The 16944-nt window shown below is 52.8% G+C and overlaps 1 protein-coding gene across 1 annotated transcript; it reads right to left on the minus strand.

Annotated features, from left to right (window-relative positions):
- Positions 1–671: 671 nt before the first annotated feature.
- PODNL1 (podocan like 1) lies at positions 672–5163 on the minus strand. The gene is made up of 9 exons (XM_065873820.1): positions 4885–5163; positions 4296–4389; positions 3953–4017; positions 3684–3793; positions 3282–3438; positions 2904–3019; positions 1799–2456; positions 950–1098; positions 672–822 (listed from the first exon to the last, which is right to left on the minus strand). The coding sequence occupies exons 1-9, from the start codon at positions 5161–5163 to the stop codon at positions 672–674; spliced, it is 1779 nt and encodes a 592-aa protein (XP_065729892.1).
- Between the last annotated feature and the right edge of the window lie 11781 nt (positions 5164–16944).

The raw sequence follows: 16944 nt of genomic DNA on the forward strand, positions 1-16944 counted from the left end.
GAGTGTCTCTTCAGCTGGTGGCCTTGGGCGTATCTGGGTTTACACGTGTGGTCAGGTCATACGTGGTGGTGCCTGGTGACCCGTGTGTGTCTCAGGGCCTTGACAGCCAGCCCTACCGCTCCCTGGCCACAGGACCTGGGCCAAATTGCCTGACCCGCTTAGCATCCCAGAGCTTCAGCTTCCCCTGCTGGGCGCAGGGAAGATGAGAGCCCCTCCCACACGCTGAAGGGCACCTGGTCGGTGGTGGACACTTGAAAGGGCTAGGCTTTTTGTTGTTGTTGTTGGCTGCACTGTGTGCACGTGGGATCTTAGTTCCCCATCCAGGGATCGCACCTGCGCCCCCTGCAGTGGACGCGCGGAGTCTTAACCACTGGACGGCAAGGGAGGTTCCGGGCTAGGCTTTATTGTTGCCGTGTCCGTCTGCACGGGCAGTGGGGGAGTGTCCAGCAGGGTCGGAGTGTGTGCAAGCTGCACGCTTCAGTCTCTCCCTGGGCTCCCTGTGTGTCGAGGTGGCACCCGTGTCCCAGCATCCTGGCCAGCGTGGGTTAGGTGGGCCCAGCTCTCCAGGCCTGGGAGAGCCAGCTCGAGGCCCCAGGTTGGGCGCTGTCTCCTTAGTCCACAGCCCAGCAGAGCCCCAGGTGTCTGGGCTGCTCTACTGGGTCCCTCCAGGCTCAGGGGCCCTCTGCCCGTGGCCGACGTGGGGCTGTGGGTGGCAGCTGGACCAGGACTGGCTCAGGGTTACCCGTTGTGTCCACCACGCGAAGGTGCGGGAGGCCCAGGAAGGCCTCGGGCGCTATGCTGGTCACGTGAAGCCTGTTGGCCCTGGACCGAGAGGTGGGCGTGAGGGCGTTTTTGAGGGGAGGTGCCCCCCCCCCCCAGGCCTGCTCACGTCCCCCACAGCCCTCCCTTGTCCCTCTGGAGCCCCCTGGCCCTGCCACCCTCAGGGCACCTGAGGAAGAGGGCACGTAGGCGGGGCGTGCTGAGGAAGGCTTCGGGGCCCACGTGGCTGATGCGGTTGCCCTGCAGGTGCAGCTCCTCGAGGGCCTCAGGCAGGTCGGGGGGCACGAAGGACAGCTCGTTGTGGCTGAGGTCCAGCACCTGGGCAGGCAGGCAGAGATGGCGCCGTGGCGGCCCCAGGCCCTGCCTGGGCCACCCGTTTAACCAAGCCCCAAACTGCTCTCCTCCCAGCCCGGTCCTTCTGCCCCCTCCCTCAGCTACTTTGTGACTGCCAAATCCTGCCCTCAACAGAGGTAAACTGAGTCCCCTCTGGGGCAGGCCCTGTTCTAGGTGGTGGGGGCCCAGACAGGCAGGGTCCCTGCCTGCTGTGGGAACCGTTGATTCAGTTAATCCCTCACAAAGGTGGTACTTCCTTTACCTCCTCGTGCCCTTCTAACAACTGTTTGCTTATGATTGTTGCTGACTGCTCTCTCCCTAACTAGGATGTCTGTGCCAGGGGCCAGGAGCTGTGTCCTTCTGTGCCCAGTGGCATCTCCAGGACCTAGAGTAGCGCCCGGCACCCACAGATGGCTTGCATTCTGTGGCGTCAACAGCACTCAGAAGGAGCTAGAGGCTGGGGAGGTGGAGGGGTGGTCGTGGAGGACCAGGTGGCAGGGGCAGCACAGGCAAAGGCCTGGGGGCTGGATCTGTCTTATCCACCCCAGGGCTGGCCTGCAGTGGGAGCTCTCTTTCTGGCATCTCAGAGCCTTGCAGGGGAGTTGCTGGGCAGACAGGCCGGGGAGTGGAGGGGTCCTGGGGACACCTGCGGGCATTCAGTGTGGCCAAGCAGCCCACCCCTGACCTGGAGGGCCTGCAGCTCATGCCAGGTGCCAGGCCCGATGTCACCCACACGCAGCCGGTTATGCGCCAGGCAGAGCTCCTGAAGCTGGTCCAGGCCGGCCAGCGGCTCGGGCTCGAGGGCCCGCAGCTGGTTTCGCTGCAGCCGCAGGGTGTGCAGGCTGGCGGGCAGGCCAGAGGGCAGCAGGGTCAGCTGGTTGCCGGCCAGATCGAGGCTGCGCAGGGCCCGCAGCCGGCGGAAGGCCCGGCGGTGCACGCAGGCGCTGGCCAGGCGGTTATAGGCCAGGTTGAGCTCAGCCAGGCTGGGCGTGGCGGCCAGATCGCGGGCACCCAGCGTGGTCACGCGGTTGTGGGGCAGCACCAGGGCCCGCAGGCGGCGGGGCAGCGCCTGGGGCACGCGGTCCAGCCCGTTGCCGTAGAGGTGCAGCGTGTGCAGGCCCCGCAGCGGCCGCAGTGCCCCGGCCGGCAGCCCTGCCGCCCCCAGCCGGTTGTGCTGTAGCAGCAGGTAGCGCAGCCCTCGCAGGCCACGCAGCCGCGCAGCCTCCACCCGGCGGATGCGGTTGCGGCCCAGGCGCAGCACGGCCAGGGTGTGCGGCAGGCCGGCGGGCACCGCGGCCAGCTGGTTGTGGGACAGGTCCAGGTACTCCAGGCCATGCAGCTTGCTGGCAGGAGAGAGAGGGTCGGCGTCGGGCTGGGCGCCCAGAGTGGGGGGTGTTGAGGACTGGTCCTGAGAGACGTAAGCTGGAGGGTCCAACTTGGGGGTGATGAGTTGAGAGATCTGGGTAGGAGGTAAACCTGGGGGTGATCGGGGCAGATTCCGGCCTGAGGATTAAATGTAGGGGTGACCCGGACAGAGTTCTGGGTCTGAGATGTTCATGTGGCAGCAGTGTCGTTGGGTAGTAGGACCGAGGCCCAGGGTGGTTGGAGACAAGGATGCTGCCAGGTGCTTGGCTGAGCCTGGCCCAACGTGGGCACTCACCCAGTGAGGCCTTGAGTTAAGAGTCGTACAGAGGTGGGGGATGGAGGCCTGAGGCCCCCAGATGCTGAATCCTCAGCCCCTACTGCCGGTACGAGGCCGCACCCCCGAACCCCCTGTCCCCAGGCCCCACCTGAACGTGGTGGCGTGCAGGCCGCTGTCCGTCAGCTGGTTTTGCTGAAGGTAGAGCTCCCGGAGGTGGGTCTGGCGACTCAGGGCTCCTCGGGGCACCTTGGAGATGAGGTTGTTCTGGGAAGGGAGCAGAGCGTGAGACTGAGGGTCCGGGACAGAGGGCAGTGGGGAGCCACAGAGGGCTCTTGAGTAAGGGACCAGGAGCTCGCTTGAGCAAGGCTGCCCACAGAGAGCTTGTGAGCGACCAGTGCCAGCGGAAGGGACTCAGAGACATTTCTGACTACTGGGATAACAAGGAGGTGTCGGGGTCCCGCAGGAGAGAGGTGCAGGGAGCCCAGGGAGGTGGGGACACGGGGATGGTGAGGGGAAGGAGGGGCACCTGCAGGTGGAGCCGCTCCAGCGAGGACGGCAGGCTGGGTGGCACATAGCTGAGCCGGTTGCTGGAGAGACTGAGGGTGACGACTGCCTGGGAGCCGTGGAAGGCGTCGGGGGGCAGGCCCGCGTTGTTCAGCTGGTTGTTGTGGAGGTACACGGACCTGAGGGGAGCCAGGCTCCAGCCACCAACCCCGCCCTGGCCTCCCCACCGCCCCGCACCCCAGCCACCTTCAGTGTGAGAGTGTGTATGTGTGTGTGTGTGAGCGTGCGTGCTCTCTGCTTCAGTCTTGAGTTCTCCAAACAGAGCATCCAGGGCCCTGTCTCCCCACCAGACCCCCCCCCCAAGGTGGGGAGTGACCCCAGGCATATCTGAGACCCCTGGGGCCTGGGCTGGGCCAGGGGCTACCTGAGCGCAGGCTTCTCCCCAAAGGTGAGCGGGAAGATCTCCGTCACTTCGTTAGCAGCCAGATCAGCGACACGGAGGGAGCGGGGCAGAAACTGGGGGGCCACAGAGAGCTGCGGGAGCAGAGCTGCACTGGTCCTGTGGCCCCGCTCCTGCACCCCACTGCCCGCTGTCCCATCTACCCTCTGCGCTATGTGACCCCAGCCCGGCTGCACCCCTGTGTGTGTGTGTGTGTGTGTGTGTGTGTGTGTGTGTGTGTGAGGGGGGCTCACCTTGTTGTGGCCCACGTAGATGTGCTGCAGCTGCGTGAGGGACTCAAAGACTTCGTCAGGCAGGCCTGTGAATGAGGTGGGCAGTGAGGGGACCGCTGGTGTGGGGTGGGGGCAGGGCAGAGTCTGTGCTCCCACCCAGCCAGGGACTGGCAGAGGCTCCTCCAGGCCCCGCCCCCCACGTCCTCAAAAGCCACAGCCCCTGCCCCCCATCCCCTGAGTTTCCATCCTGCTCAGCAAAGGGCAGTGCTGGGAACAGCCGCAGACCTGCCCACAGACCGAGCTGGGGAGGGAGAGGGCAGCGGGGACTGTGGTGGGGAGGGCCGCCTCCCGTTGTCCCCCTCACCCTCGGAAGAGATGAGGTTGTTGTGGAGATTGAGGGTCCGCAAGCCGCTAAGGCGTGACAGCTCGTTGTAGGGGAGCTCCTGGAGCTGGTTGTTCTGTGGGGCAGGGAGAGGGGCGCTCACACCCTGACCCCCGTGACCCTGGGCCCTGTTTCTCAGCTTCCCGTCAGCCTGAGCAGTGAGCTCTGACACCCCATCACCCTCTACTTGATCCCAAATGCCTTATTACCTCGGAACAACCCTGTAACCAAAAAGAGAGTGGCCCCCAGCGCCCCACGCACCCCTACAGTTGATCTCAAATGCCCCGCCACGCTGACCCCAAGCAACCCTGTAATCACCAGACGTTGACTTCCCCGACTCCCCTAAACCCTCAGCCCCTCCCACTTCCAATATCTATGCCCTCACCTCCTCTCACCGGACACACAGAGCCCTGCACCCTCCTCAAGGCCGACTTGCATCCATGCCAAGACCCTCACGCCCAATACCTCACCCCTGCACATGGACCCCACACCCCATCGCCCTCAACCCAACCACTCCCCAGGCTCCCCGCTTCCCCTGGGAGCTACCCTGCGCCCCCACCCCAGGCCCCACCTGCAGGGAGAGGTGTTGAGCTGCCCTGGTGATGTGGTCCGGGAACACCCGAAGGTCCAGGCCAGCACAGTCCACTGTGTCAGCCCGGGGGCAGGAGCAGCGTGGGGGGCAGGCCCGGGGCGGGGGCTGCGAGCTCTCCCCCAGGTGGGGGAATGAGGCGTCCTCCATGCCGAGAGCGGGCGGGGGCCCAGGCAGCAGCAGGGGCAACAGCAGTAGGCTCAGCCACTGGGAGTTGAGGGACGGCTCAGGGTGTCCCCAGGCTGGGTACCGGGTCACCATGGCGACAGGAGCATCCCCGCATGGAGGGGGGCGGGCAGGCAGGCCCCACCCTCAGACCCTCCCCTGCCCCGACTTACCATAGCCAGCCCCAGGTCTGCCGTCTTGCCGGAACTGCTGACCAGGGTTCCCTAATGGAAAGCAGGCGGTCACCTCCTGGAGGTTCTGCTGTGGCCACCACTGCCCCCCATCTCTTGGCGCTGGCCACCCTCCCCCCCCCAGCCTGTTCTCCCAGGGGCTCAGGGGAGCTGGCCCACCCTTTCGCCGCCCTGTGGAGGGCAGGCAGGCGCCGGATGGGGTGATGAGGACAGGCCAGCCTGTCCCCTCTGTCCCACCCACCTCCCCCCAATCCTCCGCGCCACCACCGCCCCCCACCCCCCCCCCGCCGCCTCCCCAGCTCTGCTTGCGTAACCTCGGCCAGCCTGGGCCGGGCCACAGGAAAGAGGAATGTTTGGGGGAAAGCTGAGATTTGCCCTGTCTGGTATTTGGGCCAACCGCAGGAGTAGAGGTGGGGGCAGAGGAGTGGAGGATGCTTCAGGCCACAGGAGGGTCCCCAAGGAACCGACACTGGGGCAGGCCTGGTCTCAGCCTGCCAGTCCAGACACCGGTCTGTGGGCTCCCAGCCAGGTCTGCCATCTGGGCCTCTCCTCCCCCCTGCCAGCTGGCCTCACTGGCAGCCAGGCTCCCCCATCCCCAAATAGCCACAGCCGCCGCCCAAAAGGAAATTACACATATTGAGGCACCAGCCTGGTGGTTAAGGATGTGCACTCAGTGGCAGCCTGCCTGGGCTTGAACCTGGGCTCTGCCACCTCTCCAGGCCTTGGTTTCCCGCTCTGCAAAGTGGGGGAATAGTTGCCTCGCCTCCCGGGAGTGGTGTAAGGATTAAATGAAATCATGCATAAGAAGGGGGTGAGGGCTTCCCTGGTGGCGCAGTGGTTGAGAGTCCGCCTGCCGATGCAGGGGACACGGGTTCGTGCCCCGGTCCGGGAAGATCCCACATGCCGCGGAGCGGCTGGGCCCGTGAGCCATGGCCGCTGAGCCTGCGTGTCCGGAGCCTGTGCTCCGCGACGGGAGAGGCCCCAACAGTGAGAGGCCCGCGTACTGCAAAAAAAAAAAAGAAGGGGGTGAGACGGTGCCCAGCACATGCCAGGCCCTCAACCGCAGAGCGGAAGTGTGTGCTGAGGGGTGAGGAAGCCCGTCTCTGCCCCGGGTCCGATCCCCCGAGACACGCCACTTACCCGTGAGACTTCAGAGAAGTCATTTTCCTGTCAAACCTCAGCTTTCCAATGCATAAAATGCAGCTGACAGAAGACTCCCTCCTCAAAAGGCAGTCACAAGGCAAAGGCAGGTAGTGGGCTGAAATTTCCAAGCACGGCATCTGCCCCACAAGTGCTCAGCTTGGGTTGGAGTGGCTGATGGGCTGCTCAGAGGGCATGAAGGAGATTGGGGTCTCTCAGAAACAGATTGAGATGAGGACTGAGTGTATTTGTCTGGGAGACAGCAGCTGTAGGGGAGCAGGGATGTGGCAGAGAGAAGGAAGGGAACAGTCATGAATCGAGTTATCACTGGGGTAATCAAGTTGCCTGGAACTTGCCAACTTTAGCTCTCAAAATCCTGCATCTGGGGAACCCTCAGTCCTGGTCACACTGGGATAGTTTGGTCACTCTTGTAATTAAGCAAATTCTCACTATAGGCAGCTGGGGCTCAGTCCTGCTGGGGAGCCCTGGGGGATCAGAGTCATCTCACCCGAGGGGTGAGAGAGCTGGGGTATTGATCCTCCAACTCCCTCCATCAGTCACTGGTTGAGAGCTGCCCCCAAGTGATCTGAATTCCCTGGCAGTTTGGGTAGAGTAGACTCCATCCCTAAAGAGATATTACATGCCTGCTGGTGAGGCCAGAGGCGGGCATGGTAGGCCCCAGACAGCACCAACTACAGGGGGCTTGGGGGGGGGTGTCAAGCCATGGGGTGATGGAAGTGAAGTATATCAGGTGGGCGGGAAGAAGGGACTAAGATGTGGAAGAATGATGGAGACAGAGGGTGTCTGTATTATTAATCCCTCTTCCACAGAGGAGGAAACTTGGACCCAAAAATGTACTCATTTGACCACGTTTCCCAGGACTGTGTGGCCTCAGGAGAGGGGTCCCTCAGGGCTAGGACAGAAGACATGTCTTAGCTTCGACCAGAAGAGAACAATGGGCCCCACTCCAGGCTCTCCCTGTGGGACTGACCACCACTAGCTTGGACATTGTGTAGAAGGCCCTTAGTCTCCCTAGCAGCGTAATGCGGCCAGTCCCACAGAGTTACTGAACTACTGCACTGACCCTAACCCCAGGGAAGTGGCAATGAGAACCAAGCTGTGTGTTTCTGGCAGGCCTCTTAAAGTTGCAAAGGATAGAGAATCCAAGCCAAACTAACTAATACAAACAAGGGTACTTATTAACTCATGAATGGAAATGTTGAGGGGCTGTCCTTCAGGCATAGCTGGATCCAGGGACTCAAATGACACCTTAAGGATGGAGTCTCTCTCTACCTCTCAGCTCTACTGGCAGGCTTCTCTGGCAGTGCCAAGATATCTCCAGCTTTAGTCCTGCTGAAAGCCCCAAGGTTATATGTCATTGGCCTAGCTTTGGTCACATGTCCATCTGGAATCAGTCCCTATGGCCACAGAGAGATGGAATGTGCTGATTGGCTAGGAACATAATCACCACTCTTGTAAATGACCCACTGGACTTATCTTCCTGCAACAAACTCCCTTCTCTACACTCTGCAGTGCCCAGCCCAGTCCAGCCCATCCCAGCTCTGCCCAGCCCAGCTCAGTCCTCCACTGCCCTGCCCTGCCCAGGAGGGAGTTCTGCAGGGGCAGCAAAGGAGTATGGTCCACCAATGTAGAGCCTGGCAGAATCAGCATTTAGTACACCTTATGAAATGCATGTAGAATTGTGTCTGTACGTGTGGGGAAGTTTGCATGGGGAAGGGCTGTTGGTGTCTCTTGGTTTCCCTGAGGCTCTGATCTCAGAGTAGGGATGACTGTGGAGTCAGTGGGTTGCAGTAACACTGTGGGCAGCTAGTGCAGCAATCTGGTCTTATTTTGGTTGGTGGGAAGAAGAGGCAGGGTTGATGTAGGAGGGAGCAAGAAGCTGATGGAAAATGTAGTTTTTTCCCAATTAGAAGAGGAAAGGAGAGGTCTTAACTCAGTAGCAGTTAATGATTCCAAGGCACACCTTGGGCCTGCCCCTCCTCATCCTATGATGGCATCCAGCCTTGAGACACAGGCTAAGGCCAAATTCCTCAGTCAGACTTCATCTGGCTGATAAGCCCCTCAGGATCTGGACCCAGTCCATAAAATTACTGATATTTAGACAGGCATATGGCTGCCTAGAATAAAGAACTACATTTCCTAGGCTCCCTTGCAGGTGGATGTGGCCATATGTAAGCAGAAGTGGTATGTACAACTTTGAGGAAAGGGGGGTGCTTTTCTGTTTCCTCCTGATGGAATGTAGATGTGATGGCTGGAACTCCATCAGCCATTTTGGGCCATGACATTGCCTTGGGACTAGAGGCCTTGAATGGTGGAGCAACAAGATAGCAGGAACCTGGGTCTCACATACCATGGAAGGCTGTGCTACCCATGGACTGACCAGTGTTTTGATCACCTCCTATTGACCCCGTTGGTGAAAGAGGAATCACATGCCCTAAATAGTACAAGATGGCCAAACACATGACACCTAATATGGATAGATGACATCATCTGATGATTAGTTAGTCACATTCACAGGCCAGAATTGGAGGAGGGCACTGAGCCACCTGGTTGGGGGTACACTCAGCAGCTGAACCAAGAAGCAGGGGCTGTGGGAGATGGGCTTGGTAGTGACAAGAGGGAGGGGTGACCTCTGGTTCCCATCAGAGGATGTGATTGTCTTGCTTGAATAATTTCTCAGTCTGGCAGAGAGGTGAAACCCATTAGGTAGAGGACCACATGGGGTGTGGCTGGTCTGGCTGATAGAGAAACAAGTCAGGTGGTTGGGGGTGGGGATGCATATCTGACAAAAGCAGGGAAACACAGTTAGACCTTTGAGGCCCTACGAGACTCAAAGATAGCAAAGCAGCCCCTGGAATTTCAGGCTTTTCCAAACAACCAGCGCCAGTCATTTTGACCAGGCGTGAAAAAGAGATCTCTCTTGTTTAAGCCACCATTTCTCTCTCTTTTATTTCTTCTCTCCCCCACCACACTTTTCTTTTTTCTCTTTTTTTTTTTTTTGGCTGTGCCTGACTAGGGATTGAACCCACACTACCTGCCAGTGGAAGCGCAGAGTCCTAACCACTGGCCCACCAGGGAATTCCCTCCCCTCCTCTCACCTCACTGTAGAGACACAGCGTGGATTATATTCACCAAGGAGAAAGTCTAGAAGGAAAACAGACGGGAATCCAAGGGAGACCCCCAAGGGATGCTTATGCTTGAGGGGTGGGCAGAAGAGAAGCCAGCGATGACCATGGAGAAGGAGGGTCAGAAAGGAACCTGAAAGTATCTGGTAAAACTAAAGATGTGCCTGACACATACTCATTGGTGATGGTTAAATGTGTCAAATATAAAATCATATGATAACATTTCATTGGGTCATGGCACCCCCCCAGATGAAACACTCTTTCTGGGCACATCTGTGAGGGTGTTTCCGGAGGAGCTTAGCATGGGTGTCAGTGGACTCAGTAAACTCAGTGACCCTCCCCATTGTGCCTGGGCATCATCCAATCTACAGCAGCTCTGAACAGAATGAAAGACGGAGGAAGGAGGAACTCACCCCTTTTCTCTTGTGCTGCCTGCCTGCTTGAGCTGGGACATCAGTCTTCTCTTGCCCCAGGACTGGGATGTACGCCATCGGCTCCCCTGGTTCTCAGACTGGAATTATGCCACCGGCCTTCCCGGGTCCCCGGCTTCCAGACAGCAGCTTGTGGGGCTTCTCATCCTCCATAATCACTTAAGTCAATTCCCTCTCCTTTTATTTATATAGATTTTAAATAAATACATAAAAGGATACACATACCTATATATGTAAAAGGATATATATAGCAACCGTATTATATATATCCATATATACTATATATACACATATTTTATATATATACGCACGCACATTTTATATATGTGTGTGTGTGTGTGTGTATATATATTTCCTTGAACTGCACGCGTCCACTTATACATGGATTTTTTTTCACAAATTTGTGCTACAGTACCACACCATGGTGGGCTGAATCTGTAGATCTGGAACCTTGGCTTTGAAGGGCCAACTGTAAACTTATACACGGATTCTTGACTATGCAGAGGGTCAGCGTCCAAACCCTCACGCCGTTCAACGGTCAAATGTATGTACGTGCATATTGGGCAGGCAAGATCATTCCACACAGCAAACAACCCCAACAGTTAGTGACTAACATCAGAGTCGGTCATCCCCGCACCGCGATCTCAGCAGATCACCAGCAGGGGCCTCGGAGCCGCAGTCACTCTGCGATCCAGTCCAACAGAGACCGCACTGGCTTGAACGGCAGCCTCTGCGTGGCCGGCGCAGTTGAAGAGAGAGACTCCCCGACACTTTTTCAGGGCTTCCACTCTGAAGGGCCCCTCTACCCTCCTGCTCGCGTCTCATTGGCACGGATTAGTCACGTGGTCCTGCGTGACCGCAAGGAAGGGAGAAATCGACGGGGGTTGGGCGGGGCACCGGGCTGGTGAAGAGAAGCCAGTGGAATATTAGGAATATTACCCTCTCTGCGACACCCAAGGACCAGCCATCTCTTCTTACACAGCCCCAACACGTAGGCACAAGGACGTTCCCTGCAGGCGCGTTAACTGGAATAAGAATTCTCTCTTGCTCTCCATCTCACAAGGCTGGCAACTTCATTTCCGCAGAGAACCCCCTCCCCCTCACCAAATCCCCTGATCAGAAGCAATTTTTTGGACTCTGTTTCCTCTTCCCTGCCTTATTTTTCTTCCTGGCATTTCTCACATCCTAATTTATATTTCTGCCCACTGGCCGTCTCCCCCACCTGAACATTAGCTGCATGGAGGTGGGCACCAATGTCTCCCCAAACCTAGAACAGTGCGTCTTGAGTGCCAGGTGATCCATGAACATGTGTTGTGTGAGCGAGTGAAAAAAACCCCGTAAGAGGGGAACAGATAAACAGACAAAAAAAAAAAAAGTGTCCTATTAAAATAATAGACAGCAAGATCTAGGACGCACAAGGGACTCTACACATATTGTATTCATTTCCTGTGGCCATTGTAACCAATGACCACAAACTGGATGGCTTTAAACAACATCAACAGATTCGTTTCAGAAGTCCAAATTATTTATTTGGACTTGTGGAGGCTAGAAGTCCAAAGTCGAGGTGTTGGCAGGGTTGGTTCCGTTCGGAGACTACTTTGTCTCTCTTCCAGTTTCTAGTGGTTGCTGGCAATCCTTGCTGTTCCTGAGTTTGTAGCTGCATCACGCAAATCTCTGCCTCAGTTTCCACGTGGCCTTTTCTTCTCTCTGTGTGTGTGTCTGTGTTTCTCCTCTTCTGTCTCTTTTAAGGACGCCAGTCATTGGATTTAGGGCACACCCGGTTAATCCAGGATAATCTCCCAATCCTTCATTTAAATATATCTTTTTTTCCCAATAAGGTCATACTCACATGTTCTGGGGGTTAGGACGTCAGCACATCTTTTTGTGGATCACCATTCAAACCACTATATGGATTAGTGTGAGTCGAGCTAATCTTGTGAAGAGAAAAAAAAGTTGCAGAGCCAGGCTAACAATAGCGATCACTTTCATAAACTAAACATTTTCATAAGTTGGCTGTCTCTGAGGGGAGAACTGGGTGGCTAGTGCTGAGAGGAGAGGGGGCTTGCCACCAAATATCCTTGTATATCTGTTGGATAAAAAATTTGATTGAGATATAGATGACATACAATAAAAATGAAAACATTTAAAGCATACATGAGTCAAAACTCATTTCTGCCACTGGAGACTGTCATACTAAGTGAAGTAAGTCAGAAAGAGAAAGACAAATACCATATGATATCACTTATATGTGGAATCTAAAATACGACACAAATGAACCTATCTATGAAACACAAACAGACTCACAGACATAGAGAACAGACTGGTGGTTGCCAAGGGGGAGGGGGTTGGAGGAGGGATGGAATGGAGGCTGGGGTTAGCAGATGGAAGCTTTTATATAGAATGGATAAGCAACAAGGTCCTCCTGTAGAGCACAGAGAACTATATTCAATATCCTGTGATAAACTATAATAAAAAAGAATATTTTAAAAAAGAATATATATGTATAACGGAATCACTTTGCTGTACAGCAGTTAACACAACATTGTAAATCAAATATACTTCAATTAAAAAAAACCTCATCATTTCAAAACTCAACATCGATGCACCTGTGATGAAACCATCACCATGGTTTAGTGAACATTTCCATCACCCCCAAAAGTATCTTCATGCCCCTTTGTCAGCCTTCTCTCCCTCCCTCCCTTTACTCCCCACCTCAGGCAACCACTGGTCTGCTGTCACCATAGATTAGGTTGCATTTTCTAGAAATTAATATAAATGGAATCATAGAGTGTGTACTTTTTGTTGTCTGACTTCTTCCATTTTGTAGCAAGGTTTATCCATGTTATCAAATGTAACCATAGTGGTTTTTTTAAAATTGTCTTTATTTTTTAAATTAAGATATAATTGACATAAAACATAGTTTTACGTGTACCATAATTCGTTCTTTTCTATTACTTGATAGTATCCAGTGAATGGATAGACCAACTTTTTTAAATCACATGTTGATGGACTTTTGGCTTGTTTCCCATTTTTGGATGATACATATAAGGCTGCTGTGGACAGTCATATATGAGTCTTTGAATAAACGTATGTCTTTTAAAAAAATATTTATTTATTTGGCTGTGCCAGGTCTTAGTTGCAGCACGCGGGATCTTTGTTGCAGCATGCAGGATCTTTAGTTGCAGCATGTGGGATCTAGTTCCCTGACCAGGGATGGAACCTGGGCCCCCTGCATTGGGAGCGCAGAGTCTTAGCCACTGGACTACCAGGGAAGTCCCAAACATATGTCTTTTAGAAACTTCGGTAAATATGTAGGAGTGAAATGGCTGGATTGTATGGTAAGTGTACATTTAACTTTTTAAGAAACTGCCAAACTGTCTTCCAAAGTGGTTGTGTCATTTTCCACTCCCACCAGCAGTCTAAGAGAGTCCTAGTTCCTCCACATCCTTGCCAACACTTAGTGTAGTCAGTCTGTTTAATTTTAGCCATTTTAGTGAATGTGTAGTGGTACATCATTGTGACTTTATTTGCTTTCCCTTAATGACTAATAATGTTGAGTAACTTTTTATGTGCTTACTGCCCATTCTATGTCTTCCTCCTGCTGAATTTTCAATCGTGTGAATATAATACTTATTAAAAATCAAATGATTGCACCCATTAAGTTGGCTTGTATCAAACAAACAAACCAGAAGATAGCAAGTGTTGACGAGGTTGTAGAGAAATTGCAACACTTGAGCACTGGGAGGAATGTAAAATGGTACAGCTGCTGTGGAAAACAGTATGGCAGTTCCTCAAAAAATTAAACATAAAATTATGTTCCAGCAATTCCACTTTTGGGTATACACCCCAAAAAACCAAAACAGGGAATCAAACAGATATTTGCACACCATGTTCATAACACCACTATTCACAATAGTCAAGTGTCCATCGGTGGCTGAATGGATAAACAAAATGTGATATATTCACACAATGAAATATTATTCAGCCCTAAAAAGGAAGGAAATTCTGACACATGCTACAACATGGATGAACTAGAGGACATTATGTTAAGTGAAATAAGCCAGTCACAAAAGAACAAATACTTTATGATTCCACTCATTTGAGGTCCTTAGACTTTCAAATTCATAGAGACAAAGTAGAACAGTGGTGGCCAGGGGCTGGGGAAGGGGGAATGGGAAGAGATGTTTAGTAAGGACAGAGGTACTGTTTGGAGTGATGAAAAAGTCCTCGAGATGGAGGTAGTGATGGTTGCACAATGATATGAATTTAATTAATGCCACTGAATTGTACACCTAAAAATGGCTAAGATGGTAAATTTTTTTTTTTTGCGGTACGGGGGCCTCTCACTGTTGTGGCCTCTCCCGTTGCGGAGCAACAGGCTCCAGACGCGCAGGCTCAGCGGCCATGGCTCACGGGCCCAGCCGCTCCGCGGCATGTGGTATCTTCGCGGACCGGGGCACGAACCCGTGTCCCATGCATCGGCAGGCGGACTCTCAACCACTGCGCCACCAGGGAAGCCATAAGATGGTAAATTTTATGTTATATACATTTTACCACAATTTTTAAATGTGATAAAAAATTTTTTTTACTACAAATAGGCAAGCTTAAGTGGTGGTTTCTTTAATAAATTGTACTTGTTACAAATATGTGTGTAATATATATGTATACACATACACATACAATTTAAGTACAGACCTCCCTGACAGTCCGGTGGTTAAGACTCTGCACTTCCAGTGCAGGGGGTACAGGTTTGATCCCTGGTTGGGGAACTAAGATCCCACATACTGCGTGGTGTGTCCAGAAAGTTAAAAAAAAACAACTTAAATACAATGAAACGAATGTATTTATATATGTATATATAAAAAAACTTAAGTACAGTGGAATACAAAATGTATATGAAATGTGTATATACTATATACAATATGTATACAAATTGTGTATATTTATTAAAAAGAAATGTTATGTACATATTGTATTAGTCTGCATACAGGTTTGGCCACAGTAATTAATAGTGGCTTCATGAGGGCATCCTGTATCCTTCTTCTGATCCCATGCTTGCCACCATCCCAGCAGGTGGACCCCTCCTCAGAAGCTACCATGTTTTTCTGTGGGTTCTACACATACAGTAGAATCTACATATCTTAAATGTGTGTCAACCACAAGTCCATGGAAACAGTAACAATGCCATTATGGGAGAAGGAAACACAGAGAGGCCACCAAGCTTGGGGGAGGAGGCTTCCTAAGGGAGGTTACACCTTTTTATAACTAGAATACGGATACCTTTCTTGACTGGGATACTCCCAGCAGGGATGAATGACACATCAGTGCTGTGTTTCTGACCTGGTAAAGGACACGTCTGAAGAAGTCTGACTATGTCAAGTGTTGCTGCAGATGTAGAGCAACTGGAATGCTCATGCATTGTTGCTACAGGTGTAGATTGGCACAACCACTTTGGAGAAACAATTTGACACATACCAGCAACTCCACTCCAACGTATGAGCCTCAGATATACTCTTGCACAGGTTCCCTGGGAACCCTGTGTACAAAAAGGCTCATAGAAGCACTGATCATGATAGCCCTCAAACTGGAAATAGCTGCACTTTCCAACAGCAGGACTATGAATAAATAAATCATGGGGCATTCACTATATGGTAGTGAAAGTAAATGCATCCCCAACTACTCACAATATGGATGAATCATAAGAGCATATTGTCGAGTGAAAAGAGCAAGTCATAGGAGACCCCCACCATTATGAATCCACTTATATAAAAGTACAAAACAGGCAAAACAAATAATATATTATTTAGGGATATAAACATATGAGAATGATAGAACAAAATTCCAGAACATTGTTACCTTGAGGAGGAATAAAGATAATGGAATCTTCAAGGATATTGGTAAAATTTTTATTCTTATACAAGGCATATACATGCATTTAAAATTATTATTTTGTATATTCAATATTTGATAATTCACATTTATCAACATTTGGTAAGATGACTATGGCAGATTGTAATTTCCAAAGGTGGCCGTAACAATAACTCAAATGCCATGTGCTTTTAAAAAAAATATATTAAAACTTTAGGGCTTCCCTGGTGGCGCAGTGGTTGAGAGTCCGCCTGCCGATGCAGGGGACGCGGGTTCGTTCCCCGGTCCGGGAAGATCCCACATGCCGCGGAGCGGCTGGGCCCGTGAGCCATGGCCGCTGAGCCTGCGCGTCCGGAGCCTGTGCTCCGCAACGGGAGGGGCCACAACAGTGAGAGGCCCGTGTACCGCAAAAAAAAACAACAACAAAAAAACCCTTTACTGCATAGTTATTTAAATTTTGGGACCGCATGATTTTCTTACAATACGTCCTTCCATTCCCCCATTAAAAGGTGGATTCTATGTCCCATCCCCTTGAATCTGGGTGAACCTTTGTGACTAATGCAATCAATAGAGTTTGGTAGATGTTATACAATGCCACTTCTGAGCCTAGATCATGAAAGGTGATACAGATTGCTTCCAGTTCTCTCTCATAGGACTTGCCCTTGGAAACCCTCCACCATGCTGTGAGGAAGCCCAAGACACTTGGACAGACCACTCTGCTCTGTTCTGGCTGACAGACAGCATTTGCTGACAGACAGCATGAGGCATGAGGAAGCCTTCGAGGTGACTCCGGCCCCAGGTACCATCTGACTGCATGAGCGACCTCAAGTGAGAACTGCCCAGCTGAGCCCAACCGACACTTAGGACTGAGAGATAATAATACTAAATGATTATTGTAATTTTATACCACTGTTTTTGTGTCGTTTATTATACAACAATGGATAACGGATACAAGGTCTCTTCCATTGGGGCAGGTGGGGCTCTGGAAAGGGGATGAGGGGGACTCTCTGTCTGGTTTCCTTCATCTTGCTTAAGGAAGTCACTGACTTAACTCCCTTCTCGCCTCCACCCCAATATCCAATCCAGGGAATCGCCCCTCAT

Source organism: Phocoena phocoena, chromosome 3, assembly GCF_963924675.1.
Source record: "Phocoena phocoena chromosome 3, mPhoPho1.1, whole genome shotgun sequence".
NCBI classification, from domain to species: domain Eukaryota; kingdom Metazoa; phylum Chordata; class Mammalia; order Artiodactyla; family Phocoenidae; genus Phocoena; species Phocoena phocoena.